Consider the following 27769-nt stretch of genomic DNA (forward strand, 5'->3'; position numbering starts at 1 on the left):
CCGGAGTATTTACTCTAGTGAACATATAAAGTGCCTCATCCAATGTTTTGGAAATGTTTCAAGTTTTGAAACCAAGCAGCTGGCAGCTTTACAAGCCAAACCTTACACTTAAATCACTCACTCTGGAAAGTTTTTTGGTGTCCCGTGTCAGGTAGTACCATTCAGCAGACATTCATTCCCCCACCCGTTGGATTCTTTTGCAATAAATTTGCATTCACAGGGCTTTTATAACTCTTCCAGCACCACGGATTCCAATGGCTGTTGATTAAATGTATATATTCTGTGCATTTAATCTGACTTTCATTATGGTCACTTCGTAAAACCGCCACAGACTGGACAAGCGATGACACATAGCAAGAACCTGGAATCCCTGCAAAGTCTCAGGTTAGGTTTTTTTCTCCTTCTTTATTAATAGTGACCATTTTGTGGCCTAGCTCTAAATCAGCAAAAGTATTTGACAGCAAATGTTCCTATCTATGGATTATATATAACCCGTCCTAAACACCAGATGAAAAAGGGATAACCCCGGGAAAGGAAGGGCTTGCTTCCATGTAAATCATGTTACAAATTGGACAACACCCAGAGAGTTCATTGTTCAGCCTCAATTGTGAAGGCCATTCCCATTTACTATTCCCCTGGAATCGATGTTAATTAAGGCAGACTGAGACCATAAATCAGCCTGGAAGTTTTACAATGTAACTCAGCATTAAGCATATGTATTTAAATAAAAAGTAACTGATTAACCACTAGAGTTTTTCCAGAAGTTGCCTAGGCCATTTCTTTATAATAGAAATGTCACTTTTCATTTTTGTGAAGAGAAGAAATGAAAGATATATCTTCTAAAAAGGTGAATTAAGGTCAGTTAAATGCCTCACAATGCCTTATTAGAAGGAAGGGAGAAGGTGAAAAGAAAGAGGGGAAAGGAGAGGGCAAAAACACAAGGGGTTATGTATAAAAGGGGAGGCAATTGGCATCTTTGCTCTATTTCCCTTGAAGTCATTAACTCTTCCTTTATGAACAATCATTTATTATGAACCTACTATAGGTTACACACTGTGCTTGGCAACAGGGGATAAAGAATAAATAAGAACCAGTCTTTGCCCTTGAAATATGTGTTCAGCGTTGTTAACCATAACACAATAATATGATGTGTAACAACACTCAAAAATATTTATTGAGTAGCTCCTATGCATCTATGCATATGCTCCCAAATAACATATTTTATATTCTAATTTTGCATAACTCCAGAGAGGCAATTGTGTGCCTCAGACAAAGCCAATACCAAAGCAACCACATCTGCCAGACAGAAGCCAAATGAACATTTCTCCAGAGAAAGGATGTGGGTTCATCAAAGAAAGCACTAACTTTCTGACCCCACAGTTGTAGAGACAGAATAGTTGATACCCATGTTCTTCAACAGCTGTGCTAACAGGGTACACCTACATAGTTCAACTACTGCTTGCATAGAAAAACCACCCGCAGACAGATAATTTAGGGAAAGGGGTTTATTTTAGCTCAAAGTACATGGATAACACATAATATATTGGTCAGCTTTTCATCACTGTGACCAAATACATGACAAGAACAACTTAGGCATGGTGGTGCATGCCTGTAATCCAGTGAATCAAGAACCTGAGGTAGGAGGAGACCAAGTTCAAAGTCAGCCTCAGTGAGGTCCTACGCAACTTAGTGAGACCCTGTCTTAAAATAAAAATAAAATAAAATGGGATGGAGATGTAGCTAGTGGTAAAGTTGTTCTATATTCAAACTCTAGTACCTCCTCTCAAAAAAAAAAAAAAAGAAAGAAAAAGAAAAAACTCAAAGGAGGAAAAGTTTATTTTGTTTTGGCTCATGGTTTCAGAGATTTAGTTCTTGTTGGCTGACACCACAGCTCTGGGCCCAAGGTGAGGCAGAATATCATGGCAAAAGGGCATGAAAGAAGGGTGTCACAGAAGAAAACTACTCTGATTATGGTAGCCAGAAAGCAGATGGGGGGTGGGGCTCAGAGAGAAGATGAATCCTTCCAGGGCACACTCTCAGTGACCCACCTCCTCTAGCCATGTTCTACCTGCCATTAGTCCACTCTAGCTAGTATGTACTGATTAGATTACAACTGGCTAGATTACAATTTCCATAATCCAACCCAATGGTTGATACATGGGTATTAACTATGCTGTCTCTTCAACCATGGGGTCAGAAAGCTAGTGCTTTCTTTGATGAACCCACATCCTTTCTCTGGAGAAATGTTCATTTGGCTTCTGTCTGGCAGATGTGGTTGCTTTGGTATTGGCTTTGTCTGAGGCACACAATTGCCTCTCTGGAGTTATATAAAATTAGAATATAAAATATGTTATTTTGGAGCATATCCATAGATGCATAGGAGCTACTCAATAGTCTTGCATTAACACAGGAGCTTTGGGTGGGGGAGACAGCTCATTTCCAAACCATAATACACATTCAGTAGGTAATTCAGACACAACTAGCATCAGTAGGTGCTCACCATGTACTAAGAACCTTCACCATTTCATTTAATTCATAAAGCAAATCTGTGATATAGATATTATTTTCCTTTCTAGAGGAATAAACTAGAATTTATGTTCCAAGTCCAAGACTACATGTTGCAAATAATTCATAGGGCAAAAAACTGATGCTATCAAAGCTCTTTCCATTCCCCTGAGCATCTCTGGATTCCCCCTCTTTTCTGCAAAGTTAGAACCTTAAAAATCTATGTTCTGTTTGACTAAAGGCAGTAAAAAAATACAATCAGTAATCAGACATTTACTGGAAAGTCAGAATTAAAAACCAAATCAATTAAGAGATTATAATAAAAGTTAACATTTGAACACTTCACACATATTGAATCTTTTAATCCTCACAACTACTAAATCAAGTACACACTCTCCTGATCCCTGTTTTGTGGATGAGAAAGGTGAGCTTCAGAGACTTAAAAGAACTTGCTAGGAATACAGTGTACCTGGGATTCAAAACTTCAAGACTCTAGAATTTCATCTTCAGTTCTAGATAATTTATAATAGGGTAATGCCCTAGTGTAACTTCCTTCATACTGTATAACCTCTATGTGGCCATTTGTACTGTTCTGAAACACATTGATTAAATGTGTTTCTTTCTGTATAATCTGGCCCCAACCACTCTCTTCTGACTCTTCTGACACTCCTCACCAAGTATCTAAGCCAGAATAACATCTATACAACATTGTTTATGTATGTAAAAATGCACAAAGACAAAATAACACTATATTTTCCATCAAGAATATGTTCATATATAAATTTCAAGGGGAGGAGATGCCTGGGGAGAACCAGAGAGTTCTTAAACAGACCAGTGGCTTATAGTGTGCCATAAAATGAGGAGCCTGATAACTTAAAATCTGTGGGTGTAAATTCCTCCTTGACTTAGTTCATTCAACTGCTATAACAAAACATCACACAAAAATAACAACAAACAATAGAAATTTTTAAATTTCTATAAATAACAGAAATTTTATAAATTTTTATAAACAACAGAATTTTTTCTCACTGAGGAAAAGTTCTGGAGGTTAGAAAGTCTTAAGTCAAGATACCAGAAGATTCAGTGTCTGGTGAGGGCCCACTTTCTGGTTCATAGAAGGTGCCTTCTCCGTCTGTCCTCATATGGCTCAAAGGAATGTACTAGCTGTGTTATGCCTTTTTTATAAGGGCACCAATCCCATTCACGAGGCCTCTGTCTTGCTAATTACCTCCCAAAGTCCCCACCTCTAATACCATCAACTGGGCATTAGGATTTTAAGATATGAATTTGGGGGAGACATAAACAATCTGACCATAGAACTCCCTATCCCCTCCTAAATTCTATACTAAAGCTATATCATTTTCTAAATATAACATGAACTTTTATGAGTCAGTATATTTGAAAATGTTTTCCCTCCTTTCTTTATCTGTCAAAACATTAAAATATTACTTATATTTCAAAACTCAGTTCAAATACAACCTCTTGGTAAGACTTCCCAAATTCTTCAGGCAGTGCTAACTGCTGATCCTCTGACACTTACCTACCTATAATATCGTCCCATAATCCTTTACGTACATCCCCCACTACCTTGTTTACTCCTTAAGGACAAATACTAAGTCATTGTATCATTTTTATTTTTGTAGGTATTTGTATTGCATAAGAAAGTACTTTCTTTCAACAAAAATAAATAACTAGATAGATAGATAAAATGTGTTTTAAATTCCAGGAATCAAGGTTCTTGAAATCCTAGAACCATTTTATTTCACATCCCAGAGAAGCTGTCCTTCAATATACACTGAGTAACATCTCACATACATTGTATGCTTCCTATACTTTCTTGTCTGAATTTAGGTTAAGACAGTTTTCACCCAGAACACAGTTTTAGATAGACATTGTGACCACCAAAACAACAGAATTAATTTCCGGAAAAAGAATGCAACACCCCTGCTAAAGTCCTTGGGAATGAAGATTGTTCACAAGGCCCTGCTTTTTCTCTGGGGCACTAGACCATGCACTGAAGTTCTTTTGAGTGATTTGCAACCCGGATGGTCAAACTGAAATTTCTATCTCCTCATCTTATAACTACCAAGTATGGAGTAAAGTTATTTCCATAGTGTGTTATTTAATTATAGTACAAGGAAGGTGGGGTGGCTTGTGTTCTAGTCCTGGTTTCATGCTGAATGTCTGGCAAGTCACTCAGCTTCCCCAGTCTTCAGTTTCTTTGTCTATGAGACTACCAGACTTGGCCAGGAATATGAGCAATCCTCACTGCATCTTCACAAGGTCTCTTAGAAGGAAGGTTAATCTATGGCATTTGTGATACAAATCTTCTTTCCTACTCTTGGCAGACATTGATAACTGATTATGATACTTTTCAGCTAAACTTTTTAATACTTTTCTACTATTCATTGAAAGGAAAATACCATTTACTATTAAGTCAATTCCTGAACATCTGAGGTCCTGAATAAGGGACGTATGTGGCCACCAGTGGGCGCTCAGTGAGAAAGTTTATCTGAAGGTTTTTAGTTTTTTTTTTTTTTTTTGATGCTGTAGATTTGTCTTACTCCTTCTCTAAGCGTTTGTTTCATATCCATTTGAATAACAATATGTCTGTGAATACAAAGCAAAATTGAGGTGGAAGAGTCTTACAATAAACGTTCAAATAATCTATGCAAAATCATCACCAAGGAGAACTGGAAACTTCTCCCCATACCACTCAAAAAAGTGGTTTTATTTTCTTGTTGTAAACTATTCAGTATGCTAAGATCATACTGCAACAATCAAGCACTGTGTTAAAGTACATTAATGGATGAGTATTTTTCTTGGTTTAACTGTAATAGAGGCTATTTTAGTTAGGAAGAGAGAGTTATGAAGCTGAAAGGGGCCTTAGAAGTAACCTATGCAATACACACAAACTTGTCAAAGGAAGTCTGATGACTTGCTCAAGGCCACACACTCCCATTTAGTGACAGAATAGTAACTAGAACTCCCATAACCTGTCTTGAAAAATGACAGACCACACATGACACCCATACAGACCCGTCACTTCTGTCATATTTCTCTTCCTAACTTTTTGCAGCAATTAAGGTTTCCATGAGCCTCCTGTTCCTTTTCAAATCCCCGTTCCACTGCTCTTTCTAAATCTAATTTTTGCTGATGTTTACTTGGACAGCAGGCTTGAGAGCTGGCCAGGAATATGAGCAATCCTCACTGCATCTTCACAAGGTCTCTTAGAAATTATGTAGCACAAGGAATTTGACTGTGTCTCTTTTTTCTTCAGTAAAATCAACACAGGTAAGTAGAATAAATTTTTCATTTTCTTTCTTGAGGGCAAAGTATGTTAGGAAAATAGTGTTGATTTATATTCCTAACACAACACTATTTAGAGATGAAGTCCTGTGACATGTTCTGCAGTGTCTCTTGGTGGACAAGCAAAAACCTCTGACAGAGAACAACTGCAGCTAAACTATTATTTTCAAGTAGGAAATTATTTTTTCTAAGCATCTTAAATAATACTTTGCTCTTACAACTACAGGACTCTGTTTGAGAGTTCAGGGAGGGGCACTTCAAAAACAATCCTTATTTATCCTAATGACTTCCCACAGAAAGGCTGGTTTTTTTAGATAAACACAGCAATAAAGGAATGGCCAACCTTAACTGATTTAGAAACTGGTTGCATCAAACTGAGGGTTTTTTCATATACTCCTTTCCCTGTAGAACCTGGGTGTCCAAGGTTGAATAAGAGAAGGACATCAAATGCTGAAGCCTTTAAAACATGAACACAACTATTTGGCTCACAGTTTCTTCTTTCAGCTAAGGGAAACAAAATGAAAAGTCATTAATGGCACTTTATTAGAGATAATTCATGTAAGAATTTATAGAAAATTTTATAGCATTTTAGATTCCGTATATGGCAGAAAATGTCATATATAGTATTTTCCTATCTCAGAAATTACATCTTCTCAATGGAATGCTTTTAAGAATTCTAACAAGGACAATGCTCCACTGCAACAGAGACTTTCTGCCAATCAGAAATGTCCCTTCCCAAATCATAAAGGAATAGGTATCTCATAATCTCCAAGGGAAATGGTCAGTTTGGTGAATGGAGAATAAGGTTGTGTCACTGAGTTAAACCAGGAAAGATCGTGAAGGTATTTTTTAAGCAAATTCAAGGTAATCGGGCTGGTCTGCATAAATTTATTTTTTCAAAAGAGACTATCAGGATAACAGGGTAATATGCAAGTCTGTTCCCAGCCAAGACAAGTGTAGAGTTGCTTAACTTACTCAAATGTGATAGTTAAATGTTATGAGGATTGTGTCTTTATCTAAAACAAAGCAAAGAAATGGGAATTATCACTAAGGACAAAGATGATTAACCTTGAATGTATTCCTTCATCTTCCTTATGTAACACCTTAGAGCAGAGGGAGAAGACTCAAAGGATCTCCATTTAAATGTGTCAGTCTTTCACTAGTACAAATCCTGGGCAAGCTGGAACTACTAAAACTCTCTGAGTTTTGTTTCCTTCTTTGCAAAAACAAAACAAACAAACAAACACCAGAAATTTGATCTACTTTATATAGCTGTTGTACAACTGGTGAAATAGAATGTAAATGTGCCTAAGGTTTAGCTGGCTAACATAGAAGCTTCTCTCTCTTTTCTGAATTTATTGAAGAAAGGTCTTCTGACTTCAACTGGTTTCTCCTTCTTCCTAACATAGTAAGGAATATTATGTAATTTTGTAATATGCAGTAAATGCTAAAAAGATATAATAAACTAAATCCCAAGGGAAAGAGGTTGGGCAGAAAAAGGAATTTAGATTGGCTGTCGACAGGATCAGATTCACTGAAGGTTGCTTTATAAATCTCAGTGGTTAGTTAAATAGAGAGCAGAGATGTTTAGAAATGCAAGCTGTATCACTTGGCCACTTTTGCAACAGGCAGTTAATTGAGGACAAATCAGGCTTAGCACACTTCATCCCACAGCAAAGTGGCCGTGACCACAGTACAGAAAGAGGATGCCATGAATTTTCTAATTGGGAAATCTAAACCCGAGGAAATTCTCAAAGCAGCAGGCATTAATAGGAGTTAGGCGTAAATAATTTCCTATCCTCAAAGAATCTTTGACATAAAGCTGCCATGTTTTATTTCAGTAATAAAAAGTTTTGTTTTTTTAATAGTAAATGCTTCAAATGATTTGTATTAAACCCTGCAGTAGATTGTGCCTTGGAGAGTTAAATATACTCAGCTTCTCACTAAACAGCTTTTGGTTCATCATAGGTGAATACCATGTGGTAAATCAATAGCCAGATTGATTTCCTATTTATAGGAAAAAGTTCAATTATTTTTCATTTAATGTATAAAATAATAGTTTGAAGACTTGTCATATGGTAGTTATCTCCCTTTACAAGATTAGTGCCCTGTAATCAAAGGCAATAAAGGTATTTTTACCTGAGGAAAAATATCTCCCCCTTATTTTATATTAGTTAAGAGTCTACCTATATAAAGTAAAATAATAAAGCAAATGTTCCGATCATTTATGGGGAAGGGAAACAAACTTCCTCTTGAAATATCCACATAGTTAAAGCAAAAGCGGTTCTATAGACTTCCATTCTGTGCTTTGCTTCACGCCAAAACATCTGGCTAAAAAGTGAAAAAACACCCAAATGGCATTGTATAGGAAAAACACCTAGATGATTGATTGCATTTTTCACTTTAAAGTCAATGTTTTGATATTATAGAGATGCGGCCTTTGTTCAATAGATGCAATCTTTCACTGGCAAAAAAAAAAAGCATGGCTTTACAAAGACAGCTTTGCCAAGGACTAATTTTTCAATTCTAATTTTCAATTAACAGTTTTAAATAAAGGAACCAATATTATATGTCCTGAATCCCACTTACGCTGTGTCCTAAATTGAAAGGCAGGAAAAGCTGTCACTAGAAAAGATTGCAAACTGGACTCCCCATGTATTCAGCACAAGATCAAACAAACAAACAAAAACTGGAGGCAACATCTTAAAACAACTTTAAATTATTAATCTAAGGTGACTGCAGCAGAATAAGGAGCTGCGTATTTTAAAAGTGTTGTATGCCCAAAACATTACACAAATATGTAATAACAAAACAAATTGTGTTCATGTTGTAAAGAGAAATAACTAAGGACATTAGCAGTTAGGTAGTAAAGATTCACCGAGCTTCTTACATATCCCTCTAACCTCAAGTTCTGTTTCTGAAAGTGAAAGGACACTAATGAGAATACAGAGACAAAAGGTCATTAGTCATGTTTTCCAGAGGACAGTTTGGCCAGCCTTAGGGGAACAAGGCTGGATTCAAAACTGGGAGGGAGGTAGGGGAGCCTGGTCCCTTCCCCAGATTGAGGCTTCTTGAGATACCCAGCACTATCTTGGATCATGCAGAGTAAAGGGCTCTGGAGAATTCCAGGGACCTGTGATCCAGATTTAAGGCAAAACTAGTGTTCCACTTGATTCATAATTCCAAGAGTTATGACAAGGTATTCTTACAACAGATCTAAACTGTCCAATTATCCAAGCCTCCCTTTGTCACATGCCATGTTTTATCAACACCTGGATGGGATCTCATAGAGGTCTTTTTGGTCTTCATTAATCACAAAAATTGATGAAGGATCCTAAGATTCAGTTCTGTCTCTATTCCTCTCACATAATTTCTTAATGGATCAACTTCTTACATGTATAAAGAATACTAGTGTGACTGAGGTGTGTCATTTAAATTTTCTGTGGCCTAATTTTGTCATCTGTAAAATAGGATGTGATTGCAAAATACCAAGTGATTGTAAGGATTAAATAAGGTATTAGATAATTGAGAAGCATAGCATAGTGTATACTCAGACTTTTCATTGATTCTGGTTCTGAATGTAAACAATCAGTTTAAAGCAATGTATAATCTTAAAAAAGTCATCACAGGGCTAGGGATGTAGCTCAGTAGTGGAGTACTTACCTAGCATAGAGGAGGCACTGAGTTCAATCACCAGTACTGGGAGGAGTGGGTTATTTTTTCATTCATTATTCTCTATTGCTACCAAGGTCCCTTTGCCAAACTATAAGACACACTGGGCAAAAGAACAAAAGAAAGAAGGTGGAGATGAAGGTCATCTAAGACATCAACTGTTCTCCCAGAATGTCTGATCACCGCTGTTCTAACAACGTCAAGAAGACTGGCTAATACAAGCTGGTTTGAACATGTTAGGGCTGCCTAGCCCAAAGAGGGTCTGAGCAGTAGCCTGGGAAATGTACTTTGAGAGGAGAAAGCTCAGGGAAAGGGCTTTAATGCCCTCCTGTCAGTCTTGAGAAAGCAGAATGTAACATGATTTCTTTTTGTCTTCTGCTTGAAAACAAATGTTCCTTTGCCTATCTTCCCTCTGTTTAATTAGTCTTCTGTCTTTCTCAGAATTCAGTCTGTTCATTTGCAAATAGAGGACATCAGAAAGGCTAGTGGGTGTGGTGTGGGTGTTGGGGTGGAAGGAGGTTGAAGTGTTTATTTTCAAAGCCACAGGGGTCCCCATTTGAAAAAGCACCCAGCTTATCTCAATGTTTTTGTTTGTATGATTTTGAATTAGAAGGTTGGAGCAATTCATTTAGGAGATTAAGCTGTCTTTATAATGGGCCTAGTTGCCCTATTTATTCAATAGTATTGGTAGGGTTAAAAAAAAAAAAAGGAGTCTTTCAGTCTTTCTATTGCTGCACTCTTAGTTATTATTCCAGTGCAATGATTTTAAAGAATTCTTTCCTTGGGTCTTCCTTGGATTTCAATGCCAATTATTTTTACATAAAAATGATGTTTATTTGCTAGCCACAGATAAAGTTCACCACCTTGATGTTCAATGATTTAGTGTTGCCAGTTTTAGTAAGTAAAAATACAGGATGCTAGTTAAAATATGAATTTCAAAAAAACAAGGATTAAAATTTCAGTCTAAGTAAGTGTGAAATCACTGAGAGCTCATGAGGTATTCTTACACTAAAAAATTACTTATTTATTTAAAATTCAAATTTAACTAAACACCCTGGGTTTTATCTGATAATCCAATCAGGTTTCCATAGATGTTACAAATGTTCCAAGAAGGCCAAGTGAAAAACAATACAAATTTATTTTCATTACTGCATTTAAATTTACTTTCTACAAAGTGCTTTACCAGAACAATAATTCCCAATTAATACAAAAAGTGATACCTCAAGAAATCAAGTGAATTTTGATTTACAGGATAAGACCTGTTTCAAGGAAAATTTTCTCATCACAAAAAAGTAAAGCCAAAAGGGTAACTGCCATCTTCATTTGAATTAGAAGTTAATGTCTTGAACTACTATGTTTAAAGGTGAATTTCATCTCTCATTTATGGTGCAAAATTAACATCTTATGCAAGGAGAAGCATAACACCCCAGTTTGTATCTTAATGATGAAGTGGCCTTTGAACCATAAATGAGTGATTTCTCCACAGGAGACCAAACATTTGTTTGTGACAGTAAACAAAAAGCAAGCTGAATTTTAGGTAGCATACTAATTTCATGTAGTTGTTGATAGAATAATGAAGTGAAGACAGGGATTTTTTTTCTTTTGATGAAATAAAAACTTTTGCCCTTGACATAGATCTTAGTAATAATTTCAAACATAATTAAACCTGTATGTATGTAAATGATTCAATTCTTTCTTTTGTTTTTGGCTTTTACAAAAACGCAGAAAGGAACTGGATTGTTATTTTACAGTAATTCATTTACAAAGTCCCTGAATTAATAAAATGTGGAAATGAACTAAAAGGCCTAATTGTACATATGGGCTCCATTTCATTATCTTAAAATCAGATCTATTAGTTGTTAAATTTTTTTTGTAGACATCAAGAAACCTTAATCTCTTTCTTGCTTTTCTTTTCTTCTTCTTCCTTTTTTTTTAATATGAATCTTCTGAGAAAAGGAAAAAGAGACAGCAAATGAAAAGCTTAAATTAATATATAGTATTTGGTCAAGAAATTCCTATTTGCCATTTAAATAAAACATCAGAAAACTCTTTCTAGCACTTCATTTTGAAATACCCCTCATGCTGGAACTAAGACCTGCTAAGAAATACCACTGAAAGCTGCCACTTGACCCGGAATTCCTCTACAAGAAAAACTAGCCATAACTACATGAGAGGCCTATATGAGAAACTGCCGGAATGTCAACTTCATTTGCAGTGGCCCCATATGGCCTGATCACTCTCCCTGGCATGATAAATCACTGGCAGAATCCTTACCTTCCTACGTTTGATCTCTGCTCAGCAAGATGTGGTTTTGATGTGAAGAACTCCAGATCTCTTCGGTCAGAGACAAATAGCAGTGGCACTGACCTGCCAAGTGCTAAGTCTCTATTAGACCTGAGTGAAAAGCCGTAAGCTTCTGACAAGTTCCCTTGCCTCAGAATTTTCCAAGCCTCTGTGGTCTTCATGAGCTTAGCCTGGCAAAAAGGCTGTTGCAATGGCTTGGAGGAGAAATGTCAACAAGCCTTTTCTTTCCACCACTATCACCAAATATTACAATCAGTTTTTCCTAACACTTAAAGAAGGAATTCTTTTGGGAGTCATTGTTCTAATTTCTAGTACTAAAAGTTTAGCAAAACATGAAACATTTTGATTTTGATTTCCTGTGGATCTTTTCAACACTGCTAACCATTCATGTATACAAGGACAGTCATTAACAGAGAATTCCATAGACCACCCTTTGCTAATTATCAGCACATCCCTGAGAAAATATTTTTAACAAAATTGTTATGAGTACAAATTTTGGATCCCAGAAGGACTACAGCTAAATATTCAAACAAGTTCAACACTGTCTTCATAAAAACAGATGTGGAATCCAGAGAATTAAGAGTTCTAAAGAGTGGGGGTGACGCAGAGAAATCTTACAGCTTTTCTAATCCAATCCCTTTTATAAGTAGGGTGCATGAATAAATATGCATCTCATTCCATCATCTCATTTTGTAAGTAATAAAACTTCTGTCCAGGGAACTTAAGTGCCTTTTCAGTATTACAAAGCATTTTCATATCCCCAGGGCCTCATATAGAAGACACAATCAATTGAGCAATCAAGTGATTTTTCTCATTCATTAATTCAATAAATACTTATTATATAAGGAACTGCTAAATGAGCAGACAGGAGCAGCAGAGATGGGGTCAGAACACTTGTCTTCTAATGCCCACTTTACTGTCTTGTTCTACTCTACAATGCACCCCAAGGGTTTTCTTTTTCAAAGGAAAAGCAAGTGAGTGAAAGTGGAGGAGAGTTTTCTATCCTATACTGTGTGCACACTTTCTTTAAAGTAGGTTCATAAAAGGAAGCAAGTTATTCCAAAACATTTCACACTGGGATTCACTTTCTAATTCTAGAATTTTATCTAATTAGTAACTACACAAATGGAATCAAAGTATTATTTTCTAGTATGTATTCATATTCTCTTTCATTCAAACACAAAAGATGTATGGACCACACATGTCAAAGCAGCCATGATACTGGCTCTCATACAAATTCAAGTACAGGAAGAAAACTAGCTATAATTTTACCCCTTGATGTGACTTTCAAACACACACAATATTTAATAGAAATAATAAAAATAAGTATTTGAAATAAATATAAAATATTACATTTAAAAGATTTCTCATGATAGATTTGCTGTGTTTGCAAATCATGTGTTTGTCACAATAAAAATGACAGCAGAAATATCAAAAATTGTAAGACTAAAGTTGGTGTAAAATTTTAGTTGGATGAAATGATAAGGAGTTCTATGAAAGCAATAAGTATGCTTGGTCTCATTTTAATAGCTGCACTATCTCAAAAGTCTTCCCCTTCATGCCACTCAGAAGCATAAAAAAAGATCCACATTATCTCTCCATAAAACTATGTATTGATTAAAAGCAAAATGTTTGGTTTTTGTTGTTTAATGCAGTTTATATACCCATATTTATTTATCCATGTCTATGTAAAGAGTGAGCAATACTCTTCCTTAATTAAGATCATTAAGAGTTCCAAAAATTTTGTACATTTCTTTTCTAAGCCTTCTTTTTCTCTGTTGGAAATCCTGGTAATGATACCAGAATGTGAGCAAACCTCATCAGTCTTCTCCCTGCTGTTTACAAGACAGGATTTATGCTCAATGTACTGACTACAATGACACACATCACTAAGTGACTAAACTACCACCCAAGCTTTAATCTGAGAAATTTTTCACTCAGTACAAATACTTATCTGCATGGAGAAACATGGAAGAGCAATTATAGCCAACACATGTAGTCTTTTAAGAGTATACCAATAAATACCCATTTGTGAAGGTTAATTTAATGCAACCCAGGCTGTTATCTGGAATAGTATATGTCACCAATTCAATCCATTAAGTAATTACTAAATTCTCAAGAGGGCTAACAGAAGTCAAATGTGGTTATTCCAGGTTCACTGCTTCTGGGCTCCCTAAGGACTGGTTAGGCCAACAGCTGGAGAAGACCACAAAGATTCCCAGGCATAACAAACAATTTATGAAAACAGGTAAATGAGTCTATCCAGAGGATGAAAGTCATCAAGGGCCTGTTCTGAGAGAAACACTTAGGGAAGCAAAAAAGAAACACAAGTGGCTAAGAATAAAAAGGATATAAAAAAGGTAAGAAGAAATGGCAAATCTGCCTGGGAAATAAAGGAGAAAGAGAAGTATGTTTTCTAAAAGTGAAGACAGAGAAATCTGAAGACTATAAGATCTAACTTAAAAAAGACAACCTGTCAGCAGTTTGGGGGTAGGATTTTGAGTTATTTACAATGAAACCTTAATCTTGTACCCCAGCTACCTCCTCCCTTTATCACTAACTCTATTTTAAAAGTTTGGATACTATATGAATTTCTGTATTCTGCATTCCTACTGAGGCTATATGTAGTGAATAGATCTGAAATGATTGTAAGAGATGATTGTTCATAACAAGTGAAATGCAATATATCCAACCAAGTCTTCCTGCAAGAAGTGTCTCTCTGTTATAGATTATAGACAAATACCCAAAATGATGGCATATGGGGGGATTAGACAAAAGATGAACTATATAGTAACATTCAATGTTAATCAAACATTCTCACTCCCAAATGAATCTTAATAACCATAATAAAAGTAAAAACCACTTTTCAAATGAAAAACAAGCAAACGGGTTATTAAGGGGCCTGTGTATTCAACTAATGACACTCCACAAACAGCCTTTTACCAAAGTCTAAAAAATTACATTTACCCAGGTGATTCATATCTAAAATGTCAAATTGTCTCAATCCATTTCCTCCTCCATTTTTTTATGGTTAAAATTATTGCTAATGGGAGCTATAGACAATATTAACTAAATTTAAATTTGGGATTTGTGGTCAAAGAACTGAGTTTGGTGCATCATATTAAAACACTCAGTAGAACTGATAGTTCAAATTAATTGGCTTTTTGTGGTTCTTGTGTTTGTTCTTGATGTTATAAGCAGAAATAGAAGAGAACTGAGTCCTGAAATTTCCACCCACTATTGTTACTGAGACTGGAAATTTTATTTAATTTTAATATTCTTGATTTTCTTACTTATAAAAGAAAAAAATAATACTATGTTCACATCATAGGGTTGCCAAAGAATTAAGTACTAGTCATATGTGAAAAGCACTTTCAATACTACATTTTTAAAAAGCTGTACCTATTAATAGCTATCTATAATAGTAAAATACAGGAAGTGGGCTGGGGTTGTAGCTCAGTGGTTGAGCGCCTGCCTCAAATGCGTGAGGCACTGAGTTCGATCCTCAGCATCACATAAAATAAATAAATAAATAAAATGAAGATATTGTGTCCATCTACAACTAAAAATTTTTTTAAAAATACAGGAAGGGTTCAACAAACATTTATGAAATATCTATACTATAGACTGAGCCAGATGCTTCAGAAAAGCCAAGATGCGTTAAATTTTATAATCTAGTGAAAGAAAAATATAATGTAGAAGCAAAAATTGTATCATTTAAAAGGGCAAACAAATAATACTGTTTCTCGAAGAATTCAAGTTCATTATCAAAAGTAAGTTATGCAGACAATTTTGTTAGGTATTACATATATAGGAACACAAACAGAAGGGCTGAATTCAGTGTCAAGGCATACATGTAACAGCTTCTACAACAGCTTCTTTAGAATCTAAGGCATACACACATGAATCAAATCACTTATAAAACCCAAATACAAAGGTAAATGTGTAACACCAGCTTTAACTTTAAAACATAAGCTCAAGTATTAACAAAATGTGAAGTGCTAAAATGTTATTTTCAAGTTGGTACTAAGGAATAATTAAAATTCTTTACACTAACAGGATAAATCACAGTATTGAATTAGTTATTCAAGAAAAAGGTTTTCCTATTAGCAATTATTTTTCAAATTGTTATCTATACATGTTTTCTCCTATAAACAAACAACACATATTGAAGAACTCATTTATTCACCTTGGCCTTCCATAAATGGCATCGGTGTGTGTGTGTGTGTGTGTGTGTGTTCACTCATGTGTGCACGCATGCATGCAAGAGACAGCGGGTCTTAGTGCAACAGTAGTTAACATTCAAACACAGTTTTAAGTGTTATAAGAAAAGTAGAGAAATAAAATCTTGATATGAATTTAATAATAATAATGACAGTTTTGTACAATGGCCCCTAATAGGTAGACTTATGAAACGCACTTGTGTCCTTAGTATAGGGAAACCAACATGTATTAAAATTGGACATCAGAGTAGAATTAATTTCTTATATTTTCCCATTAAGGAGAAGATCAGACTTAGAGAAAGAAGGCCACACATTCTTGACCTCTTAGTCTTACCCCAAGATAGCACAGAATACAATTTAAAACAATTCCTTACACATTAATATCATTTGCCTTTCCTCTACGTTAAATCATTTGTCCTTCAGATTTGTCTACCCTTATATATAAGCAAATACCAATTCCAGGAAAGTTAAGACACAAATGCAAAAAGCCAAATTTTAAATAATAAAAATGAAATAAAACTTTCAGAACAATGTAAGAACTTAGAATTTTCTTAAACAGTAAACAAAGAAAAGTTCCTCTTCATTTGCATTTAAAACTGTATGACAATTACACCGAAGAGAGAAGGGGCGGGGGCTTGGGAGGAAGGAAGGAAGGAAGGAAGGAAGGAAGGAAGGAGAAAAAAGTACAATGGGGAAGAAAATGTTTGTGTAGTACATATCTAACAAAGAATTACAATTCCAAATACATTACTACAAATCAGCAAGCACATATACACAGAAAAATAAGCAAATGATAAACTAGCCAGTTCACAAAGGAGGAAAGCCAAATGGCTGGTAAACATGAAAAGATGCTCATTCTCACAAGAAATCAAGGAAATGCAAATTAAAGCAGCAGAGAGACACCATTTAACACATCAAATTGGCAAAATTATGAAATTCCAAGTATAAGTGAGATACGGAGTAATGGGGAATGTGGTAGACGGGTAGAGTGGATAGAAACTAGTATAATCATCTTGCACAGAAATGTGGCAAGCCCTAATTAAGTTGTAGATACACATCCTCTATGAGCCAGCAATATCACTTATAAGTATATATTCTAGAAGCTCTCTCACCAGGCATATTATAAGGAGACACATTTGGAAATGTTAAATGTAAATGCTGTTACACATGATTCTAACAGCAAAATACTGAGTATCTTAAATGTCAATAATAGAATGAATAAAAAATTGGGAAACTGTCAAGGAATAAAATAATATGCAATGTTGCAATAAATGAGTTGGGGGTATATCCAACTACATGAACGAATCCTGGAAATTTGATGCTAAGCAAAACAAAACACATTGCAGAAAGATATATACAGCATGGTGTATATTTTAGTGTGAATAACAACAGCATTTATTATTTATGGATACTTATACATGTACAGATACATATACCTATGAGAAACATAAATGCCTCTAAGAATAGTGAGAAGGAAGAAGGAACAGGAAGAGCTCGTAGGAGGGTTTCACTGTAATTCTTTTAAAAAATTAAAAGTAATGCAGATGGTTCCCAACTTATGTTGGTTTGACCTATGCTTTTTCAATAAATATGCAGTAGAAACTATACTTCAAGCCAGGTGTGGTGGTGCACGCCTGTAATCCCAGCGGTTTGTGAGGCTGAGACATGAGGATATCAAATTCAAATCCAGTCTCAGCAACTTAGTCAGGCCCTAAGCAACTCAGCAAAATAAAATACAAAACAGGGCTGGGGATCTGGTTCAGTGATAGAACGAGCGCCCATGGGTTCAATCCCCAGTCTAAGAAAAAACAAAAACAAAAACAGAAACTACACTTCAAATTTTTATCTTTTTCCAGGTTGGCGATGTGTGGTATGATACTCACAGGTGATACTGGGCAACAGCAGCAGTTTCCAGTCATCCCCGTGATAATGGTAAACAACCCATACTCCACAGTGCACTGTGTTGCTAAGGTAGGATGTTGGGTAGGTTGGATTAAATGAATTTTTGACTTCTGATAGTTTACCTTACACTGGGGTAATCCCATCTGTTGTGTAAAATGTTAAGAACTAACAAATCTGGGTATAGTTACATACATTTGTTGTATCATTGTCCAAACTTTTCTGTATGATTAAAATGATGGGGGAATGTGATGATCATTACTATCCAAAGTACATCTATGAAGACATGAATTGGTGTGAATATACTATGTATACAACCAGAGATATGAAGAAATTGTGCTCTATATATGTAGTAAGAATTGTAATGCATTCTGATGTCATATATAAGTTTAAAAAATTTACATAAAAATAATTCATTTCCTAACAAATGTGTTACAATACAGTGCACTGATCACATGCCAAATATGAAATGTCTCCTTATCTTCTGAATCCTCCCAGTTTAACTGATTTATGTCAAGTATTTAGCACCTTCAATCATGTACAACAGTTTCTTGGGGGCCTATCTTCACCTAATGCCCAAATGGGAATTCTCTTCAGTCTCCTCCTAGAAGGAACTGTCTCTATGTATCTTTTGGTGCTAGACAGTGAGTACCAATGCTTTCTACGAGGTCTTAATGAATGTTAATAAGCAAATAAATTTAGGTAAGCAAAACAGTGGCTGCTAAAAATAAAATTGGCCCTGAGATAATACAATTAGATAATCTTCTCTAAGAAAATCAAGTTATATGGTACACTGGATATCAGATTCTAAAATATAGATGAGACAGAATCCCAGGTTTCAGGTTTTATAGGGAATTTAACCAAAGAGTAAGTTTCACACATTGAATCCAAGGCAGAAGACCAATTTTCACATCTATGAAAATAATATTTTAAATTGACCTAATTGAAAATAATTGTCTAATTGAAAATAATACTTAATAATTCTTCATATTTCATCTTTCCAAAGTTGTCCTATTTCCTCTCTTCCTCCATACACTAAAATTTCCATGATCATATCCAGTCTATAGATTTGATATAGGTATAGTAGTGAGGCTGGGAGGAAGAGGAAACAGGTTATTTTTGCCTATTAGCAGGTTTGCTAACTTCATAGTATTTGGCCAATTCATTTGCCTGAAAGTAGTTCCATTCTACTTATATGAACAGCCACACAACCTATACCACTTTCTAAGTTTAAATTTTAGGAAATCCCTAGAAATGACATGGAGTGAAAAAACTTGAACCACTGGCCTTGAAATCAGTAGGCTTAGGCAAGATGAATGAGAAAATATAAAAATGTAATTTTTAATTATTTTGAAAATTTTCCCTATCTTTTATAATCAAGATTGGAAGGAATTTCCATACCCATGATATACTGAATTCTTACAAATGAGAGAACTGTTTCTCTGTCTCTCAATTCCCAGTTTCACCTGGACAATAAATTTTATCTTTCCAGAGATCTAGGGATAAAGAAATTGCTACTTTGGCTCTCCAAAAATCAGACAGTGAGGAGAAAAGAAAGTAGAACAGTACCTTCTTCTGCAGGTAACAGGGCTGAACTGAAGTTAAAGGAAGGCTTCCTTCTAGAATAAAATTCAGAATGTTCACTCCCAGACATTATAATTTTTAACCACATTGTACAGAGCTCAATTAACTCCCGTGTTTAGCCCCAGGGAAGTGTTGAGAGCCTAGAAGAAGCCAGGGTGTTAAAATTACCCAATTATTATTCCAATTGGAATTTTCAAAGCCTGGAAGTGTTTTCAAATTAAGTGATGCAACAGAGGTTTGCTGTAAATAAAGTCGTAAGAGTTAAGATTTAGAAAGGAAATAGTTTAAACATAACTCAATATTAAGTAAGCCAAACAAGTAATAAAGACATGCCACAGATGGGAAATTTCCAATTTGGATAATGTCATATATTTGAAAAGTTAAATAGACTAGAACTCGAGAATATGTCTGAAAGGCAATTAAAAATTAACCAAGATGACATTATGGCGATCAACTTTATGTACATTCGATTTGGTGTCTTGAGAGGAAATGAATGTCTTTGAAATGACCTGTCACAGCAAATAAAGGAAGGAAGCAAATGCTAGGAAGATTTTTAAAATAGTTTCTGCCTGGTGCTTTTACTTTCTGGAAGGTGACTGTCCCCCAAATTCCATGCATTATCTTGGGGAGTCAGAACAAGTTTCTTCACTTTTAAATTATATAAACCAAGACACATTCCCACTGCCAGAAGGTATTCACCATATGAAAATGTCCTCATATGTTGCTACACACCTCAGGTTTAAGTACTAGTAACATGGCAATATCTTTGTTCAAACTACTTAAAATACTGGAAGTATCTATTTCCAACCTGGTGTTTATGTTCAGTTAATTGGGCATACTGAGATATATTAATGCTAAATTTTGGTACATCAGATAACTAATTTGTTATTAAAATACTGGATGAACAATTGTCTGGTTTAATGACTTTTTAGTGAAAACAAGAACTTAATGAAGAAATATGCAGGGTGTCCCACTTGGTAAAAATGTATTACAAACACATAAGGATTCCATGGTTACCCAGAATATTAAACTCTTATGAGTAATCAAAATAGTAAACAATAGCTTGTTTTATAAAACTTTATTAATCACACATTTCTGGTCTCTTAAAAATGGAATCCCATCAATTTGTAACCTCAAATATTATAATAATCCAAATATAATCATCACTTTATAAAAATGCAACAGAACTAATATTGGGTGATTATCACTGTATGCCACTTACTTTCACACAACTTTCTCATTTAGTCCTGATAATAACTTCATAAGGTAGGTGTTATTAATCTAAATTTTGACACATGTAAAAATTGAAACTCAGTGAAGAAACTTAACATACTTTTGACTACCACAACCCCAGAGCCTAGAACCATACCTGGCACCATAAGTTGAATAAATGTTACCTGTCCACATAATGGTAAGTACATTTTTTACCAGGATTTGATCAAAGGTCTGTTTTAACTTGGAGTCAAGGGCTCATACATTTTTTTTTCTAAAATGTGGGCTATATGGTCTCTGCTGAAACTACTTGACTCTGCCATTGTAGTCTCAAAGCAGCTATAGTCTATATGTAATTGAATAGATGTGGCAAAACCAGACAAACAGTCTGTGGTTTTCTGGCCCTTGCAAACTATCAGTAAGACAACTAAAAAGACAAAACACACATTAGTATTTGTATTTCATTATTAAATTAAGAAACTCACAATTGGGGATTGTGTGTGAGTTCTGAAATGCTTACTGGTTTGATCATGATCATTATCCTTCACTGAGGTCAGAGAGATTCTTCATGTCCAACTTTTCTTAATTCTGGCTATGAGAAAGTCAAACCTCACAGAACAGGTAGTGGAGAATCTTTTACTCTGAAATAGAAAAGCTATCATCCTCTCCCCCCTTTTTTCTTTATAGAAATAAAGGACAAAGAAAATCTCCAGAAACCATAATTACATGTGGTTACACAAAGCCATGTAGTAATAGGCATGAGGGCAGGAGGACCTAAGTTATCTAAGGTTAACTTAGATATTTAGATTAAGTTATCTAAATCCAAGTCCTATGATGAAGTTGTTTTAGCTTCCCTGGGTTAAATGGTGATAATATATAGCAAAAAGTTGTGTAGTTAACAAAAAAAGTGTTTTTTTAAAAGCCCAAATCCTCTATAAACATGCAGTTTGATTAACAATTTATGATCAAAAACAAACAATCTCAAGTAAAGGTTTACATTGAACTAGATACACACCTATTTAAAAGAAATCATTCGTGAAATAGGTAAGAATTTTTCCCAGAACCAGAACAATTCATAGAAAAAATTTAAAAAACTAGTAATTTAAAGTCGAGAGCTTAAAAGTCACAAAAGGTGACTCTTTAAGAAGAACAGACCAACTTCATATTCCAGGACTGCATTAGAAGCAACACACACACACACAAAAAAAATAAAGACTTAAACTCTCAAAAAATGTGTCACATACTTAAGAAAAGCAAAGTGTATGATAAGGAATACTTTATCAATTTTTAAAAGTCAAGGGCAAATCTCTCTTACCTTTTTTTTCCTATTTATTTATTTCCTTTGAAAGGTTTTGCAAGAATTAAATAAGATTTAAATGAAAGCACTAGATAAATCATTAAGTCTTACAAGTTCCTATAAAAATGTGACATTATAAGTATTATTACTATTTTATTATTACATTGATCAACTGAACTACTGCCATACTGGCAACCAATATTTGGCACTCAATCTTTCTCATAAGATCCTAAGCTCCTAGAAGGTCAGATGTTTCCATGATCCAACTAGAACGGTTAAAAGTATCATTGTTAGGAACATGGTCATTCAAATACCCTTTGAATTGAATTGAGATTGACCTCAGAAAACAGTACGTGTTTAATAAAAAATTGCTAAATGAATAAATAGTAGGCACACAACACATATTAGTTCTGATTTTTCCAGTTGATTGCATTTTTTCTCTTCTAGTGTAGCAGGTCAGTAATCAAAAATATTCCCCTTCCTGCCTCTGTTCTAGCTGCCCACAGCATCAGACACTGGAAGAACACGTAACTCTTTTTATCACTGTTATTTATGGGCATAAATTCTCACTGAAAAAGCAACCAACAGAAAGTAAGCACACTTATATGTGGGGGCAGGAATAGGGAGGATTCTCCTAGAGCCAAGAAGAGAAGATGGAGTCAACATATAAGTGGAAAAGTAGAGGAATATTTCAAAAACCTGGGAATCTGGAAAGGTTCTCCCTGCAGTCAGGGGCAGTCTAAAGCTCTGAGCTTTGATTCTACAACGTTGTGTATTCCTATAATATGATCAGCCATACAAAACCAGACTGATAAAACAGAAACAACTCAGAAAAACTTTAATTCATAATAGCTTAGCTAAAAGCAATCAGAATCCTATGCTAGCTGTTTAGCAGTCTTTTGAGATATAAGCAAGAAAGTGGCTCCAAATTGGTGCCCTTGACACTTCATGCCAATTATCACTCTTTCTTGGCTGGGAGTTTTAATGAAAAGACATTCATTAATAAGAAATCATTTTAAAAATATGGGGTCTAGCTTGCTGTATTAGGGAAAGAGAAACACGCATATTCCAAAAGAGACATTGCTATCGATAATTAATCTAGTACGGATACTGGAACTTCAGAGCAGTAAGCTTATTTTAAAAACAGAATATAATTGCCTGAAAGTCAACACAGAGCTAGGAGTTTAGCCTTTTGGGCACGCTTGAGGACTGAACTTTAATTCTATAGCATTTCTACTGGACCTGTGACAGGCAAAGGCAGTAACTTTAAAAATTAAAACTTTTCAAAAGGTACAAATTATTTCAGAAGAAAGAAAAGAGCTTTAAAAAAGCAGAAATATCCAAGATCACAAGTGCAAAATATTCTAAGTATATGCTACTTGAAATTCTCATAATCTGACTATATCTAAGTATTAACTCTGTTTATCCTCAAATGACATTGCAAAATCATACAGAAAAATCATATTGTAATAGCCCTCAGTAAAACTGTATTCGTTTAACAAGATAAAAATGATTAATTAATGATATATCTGCTTGTCTTAAAGAACTATTAACTTATGTGAATATTGTGTTTGTTTTATATATGCTTTTCAACAGTCCCTAAAGCATATTTTAACCCATTACGTGTTTCAAATTTTCTAATGAATATAGTATCACTGCTAAAGGACATAACTATGCATTTTACCTTCTTTATTCTTCTGTTTGAAACTAAAAAGATAATTTCCCTCATTTATGATCCTAAGTGATTTTAAAAAGAAACTCTTCATTAACGTTGTTTTCTTTTTAAGTGTGTGGGGGGGGGGGCGATCACCTTGGGCTTACCTAAGGATCAACCTCTGCTCTTCATGTTAAAAATAAAACATAAAACTGCTTTTCTTAGAAAATTTAGAATTCTCACTAAAGAGCTGAGGAGGAAAGCTGCTGGGAATGTTCGGTTTACAAGTTTTTGTGGAAAGAGCTCCCCTTTAGATTAGTGTTGCTCAATGTTTATGAGGGTTGTTTGTCAAGGCAAAAATAAGGTGCCTCCTCCCCTCAAATTAAAGAATCAAGTTACAATCCATTATTTCATTTCTGATTGTTTTTCTTTGTAATAAGTGGGAAAGTGGATACTGACTAAAAGTCTTCCCCCAACTAAAAGACTCCACATTAAAGGCTCCAATTAGCTATAAATCAGTTGTCTTTCCTACTGGGGAGAACAAGAGAGAAAAGAGAGGGGGTAGTTAGAGAAAAGAGAACTGGAAGAGTTTCCAAATTAAATTCTGAAAAAGATACCTACTGCAGACCTAAAACCACTTTCAGAGGCTGCTATTCTGTTCAAAAGTTAAGACTAAACAACCCTCCCAAATCTGAGGGTTGGGTCCTTTCTCAAATGTGTAGGTCTTGCATTTTAAGACCTCTGAAGAGCCGCTGGAGAGGTTAGAGACCCTCATAAAACAAAACTTTTATGCTGCATGCTTTCCCTGCTTGTTCCTAAGACCGAAGAGGTGCCCCACATTGGCACTATTGTTATGCAAACAATGCCTAAGGGCCATAACCATTAACGACCTCTCATTAAAATGGCCTTCAAAAATTTGTCACACCCTCTAAAAGAGCTAGCAGGTACATTAAATCCATCTAAATCGACATTCAAAACACGAATCATCCAGATAGTATCCTAAACTCAATCCATGTAAAATTTCAATATTGTGATGGTTTGGGGTATTTCTCTTTTCAGCCATTAAGCCAAGAATCAAACAATTTAACTTCTCTACAAAGCGTAGTGGATCTTGTAATAAGCATGATGGAATACAACTTTAGCGATATTGTGAGTACACACATAGGTTTAAGTTAATTGCAAGAAGTGTGCGACGGTAATAGAAAATCAAATAAGAACTGTAAAGTGAACTCCAAGAAATGTGGGTCTAAATCCCATCTATCCGAACCCCACCAAGCTATAACATTACAATTCCCCGCTTTATATATATATATATATATATATATATATATATATATATATATATATATATATGATTCATTTTTTTTCTATGACGAATTTGTGGAAAGAAAGTAAAGTCAACTTACATTAGGTAGCAGACGCACATTTATATATGTGTGTGGTGTGTTTTTAAAATGCAAGGCAACAACAAAATTCCTGTTTGTCAAAACCAAAAAAATGTCAAAGTTCGTTTTAAAAAAAGTTTTCAGTAGAAACGCAAACCCGAAAACTTGCACAAATATAAAGCTTCTTCAAGTTTCCCAGGAAAAAAGTCACACTGCCTACAAAACTCAAATGAAATCCTGACACTGGCTCTCGCTGTGCTTTTTATCAGCCAGGTTCCCGTGAAATTTGTCACACACCGGCCAGAGCGCCGGAGATCTGACCATTTCCTACTGGAAAAGCGCTCCGCTCGGTCCGGGCTCCGAGGACCTGCCGGGCGGCTGGGAGCGAGGACCGCGAAGCGATGGCCGGGCTACGCGGCGATCCGGCGGGACCTCGGGTCTCCTCTGCGGAAACCCGGAGGTTTCCGACGCCTTCCCCGCGGTCTGGGGCAGAGCCGTTGAGCCCTTCAGCGAGCGCTGCCTTTAGGCTAGTCCCCGACGCGTCCCAAGACACGGCGGGACTTCAAAAGCCACCACCGCGGAGATAGACAGGGCGTCCGCTGCAGCTCAGGACGGCAGGCTGGCCCCAGAGACCCCGGCCCTCGCCCCCTAGAGAGCCTGATGAGGAAGGAAGTTTCTAGAAATCCTCCGTGGGCCGTGGGCGCTTACCTTGGTGTACTTGATTTCGAGGTTGGGCGTGGGCGACGGCAGGAGGTGCAGGGACGCCATGAGCGCGGCGGGGTCGGCCTTCACCTCGCCGGGCATCTCGATCTTACTGGAAGTCATGGTGGCGGGCCCAAGTGTCTCTCGCCCGCGGCGTGGGCTGTGCGGGCTGTGCGCGCGGTCCGCGGGCCGGGGGCGCGCTCGCCTGTATATAGGCAGGTGTCAAGCTGGGACTCTTCTTATTGGACGTGAGGGCCGAGGCGCGGGGGGCTGGTCCATCCTACCTAGGAGCCCAGGCGCAGCCCCGATTTACATAAAGCCCGGGCCGCGCGGCCCGCGCCCACCATCCAGTGCGCCCTCGCCGGGGTCTGCGGGGCTCGCTCCACGCCCACACGGCCGCCGTCGTCGACGGCCAGACCGCGAATTTGCTTGGGGCTCTGTCACTGGACCGTCTCCCGACCGTCCCCTCAGCGTCCGAAGGAACCGTACCTTGGCCCGAGTCAGGCTGGGGGTCGTGGCCCCAGGAAGCGGGGCAGGGGAGCCTAAGGGGTGTCAGCGAGAGAGCCAGGACGTGGAGGGTGACACCCGAGGGCCAGATCCCTCCCTCTCCCTCCCTGGGCCGGCCGAACACCAGCTCCCCTGTGGTTGGGATAGGGAACGCCCTCGGTTCTCCTCCCAGGGGAAGGGGCGCGGTGCTCTCGGCAGCGACCCCCTCGCCTACACTTGTCAGGGTGGCCCGAAGTGCGCGGTGGGCAGAGGGCTACGGAGGGGTAGTGATGGGTGCGCCCCACATTCGGAATGAGAACCTTTGCGAGCCAGTGGGCGCTTCGTGGCCCTCCTCACGCTGCTTCTCCCGCCTGATTGCTGCCCTCTGCCGGCAGGGACCGGTCCGCAGGCTGGAGGAGTGGGCTTGGGTCCTGAAGCTCTTGAGTTGTTGTGTTGTGCCATGGGCTACTTTATCTCTCCATATCCTCCTCTACCCCTTTCCGCTCCTCTCCCCCAAAACACCTGGGGGTGGGGGTCCCTTGTTCTCCGGATAACAACTTCAGCCTCTCATGCCTTGGATCTGTCCCTGCACTGCTCTTCCGGGTTGAGCGTCCATCTCCATAACTCCTAATTTTTTTCTGTAGTCCAACAAGCTACCTTCTGGTTTGTGGGTCAGCATATATGTGCAAATCAAGAACTCAAGAGAGCCGGTTGCTGTGGCGCAAGCCTATAATCCCAGAGGCTCAGGAGGCTGAGGCAGGAGGATCATAAATTGAAAGCCAGCCTCAGCAGAAGCGTGGCGCTAAGCAATTCAGTGAAACCCTGTCTCTAAATAAAATACAAAATAGGACTGGGGATGTGCCTGTGGGCACAATCCCTGTACCTCTCGGGGCGGGGGAAGAAGAAGAAAAGGAAAGGAAAGGAAGAAAAATAGAGAGCCATTCCAAGTTGGGCTTTTGGGGTCATTGGACTGAATCCACATGAAAGACCTTTAATAGAATCCTTCCCCCTCCTCATGCCCAATGTAGGCCTGAATGTAAAGCAAAATCCTACTGTGAAAAACTTTTGATCATATTTTTTTTTCATGGAAGGGCATATTATTGTGAGTGTCTACTAAGCAACTCCTTGATTTACATTTTACATGCCATTTTCAGAACACTAGATTCCAATTTCTTTGGGTGTTATCAGAAAACCTTTGTGTTAGATACTTCCAGTAACTAAAACTGCCTAATACTTGGTTCTTTCACACTAAGCAATAGTGGGTGTAGACAAAATATTCGATTCTGGTAATAAACTTGTAGACATAGTTCCAGCCTCTCAGGATCCAAAGTCTCAATCCAAAGTGACTTAATTTACTACAGAACTTCACTTAGGAAGTTGAGGGGTATTGATTCAGAGGATTTCTAGGCTCCAAAATTATGCCTTAATTATGGCATATGTTCATGAGATACATTTTTATTAAAGACTTAGAAGACTGGAGATAGCATTGAGGAATAAGAAAGTAAGATCTTGGGGTTTGTTAGGGAGAGAGAGAGAA

General features: G+C 36.9%; 1 protein-coding gene across 2 annotated transcripts in view; it reads right to left on the reverse strand.

Moving 5' to 3' along the window:
* Aldh1a2 (aldehyde dehydrogenase 1 family member A2) overlaps positions 1–26367 on the reverse strand; it is an 89346-nt gene extending 62979 nt beyond the window's left edge. Inside the window, exon 1 of one of the 2 annotated variants that reach the window (XM_027926022.2) lies at positions 25753–26367. In XM_027926022.2, coding sequence (XP_027781823.1) covers positions 25753–25869 — 117 coding nt within the window. In that variant the 5' untranslated portion in view covers positions 25870–26367. Of the gene's footprint in view, positions 1–11760; positions 11875–25752 lie in introns of those variants that run through there. The other variant, XM_071608312.1, reaches the window with a different exon arrangement.
* Between the last annotated feature and the right edge of the window lie 1402 nt (positions 26368–27769).

Source organism: Marmota flaviventris, chromosome 2, assembly GCF_047511675.1.
Source record: "Marmota flaviventris isolate mMarFla1 chromosome 2, mMarFla1.hap1, whole genome shotgun sequence".
Lineage (NCBI taxonomy): Eukaryota > Metazoa > Chordata > Mammalia > Rodentia > Sciuridae > Marmota > Marmota flaviventris.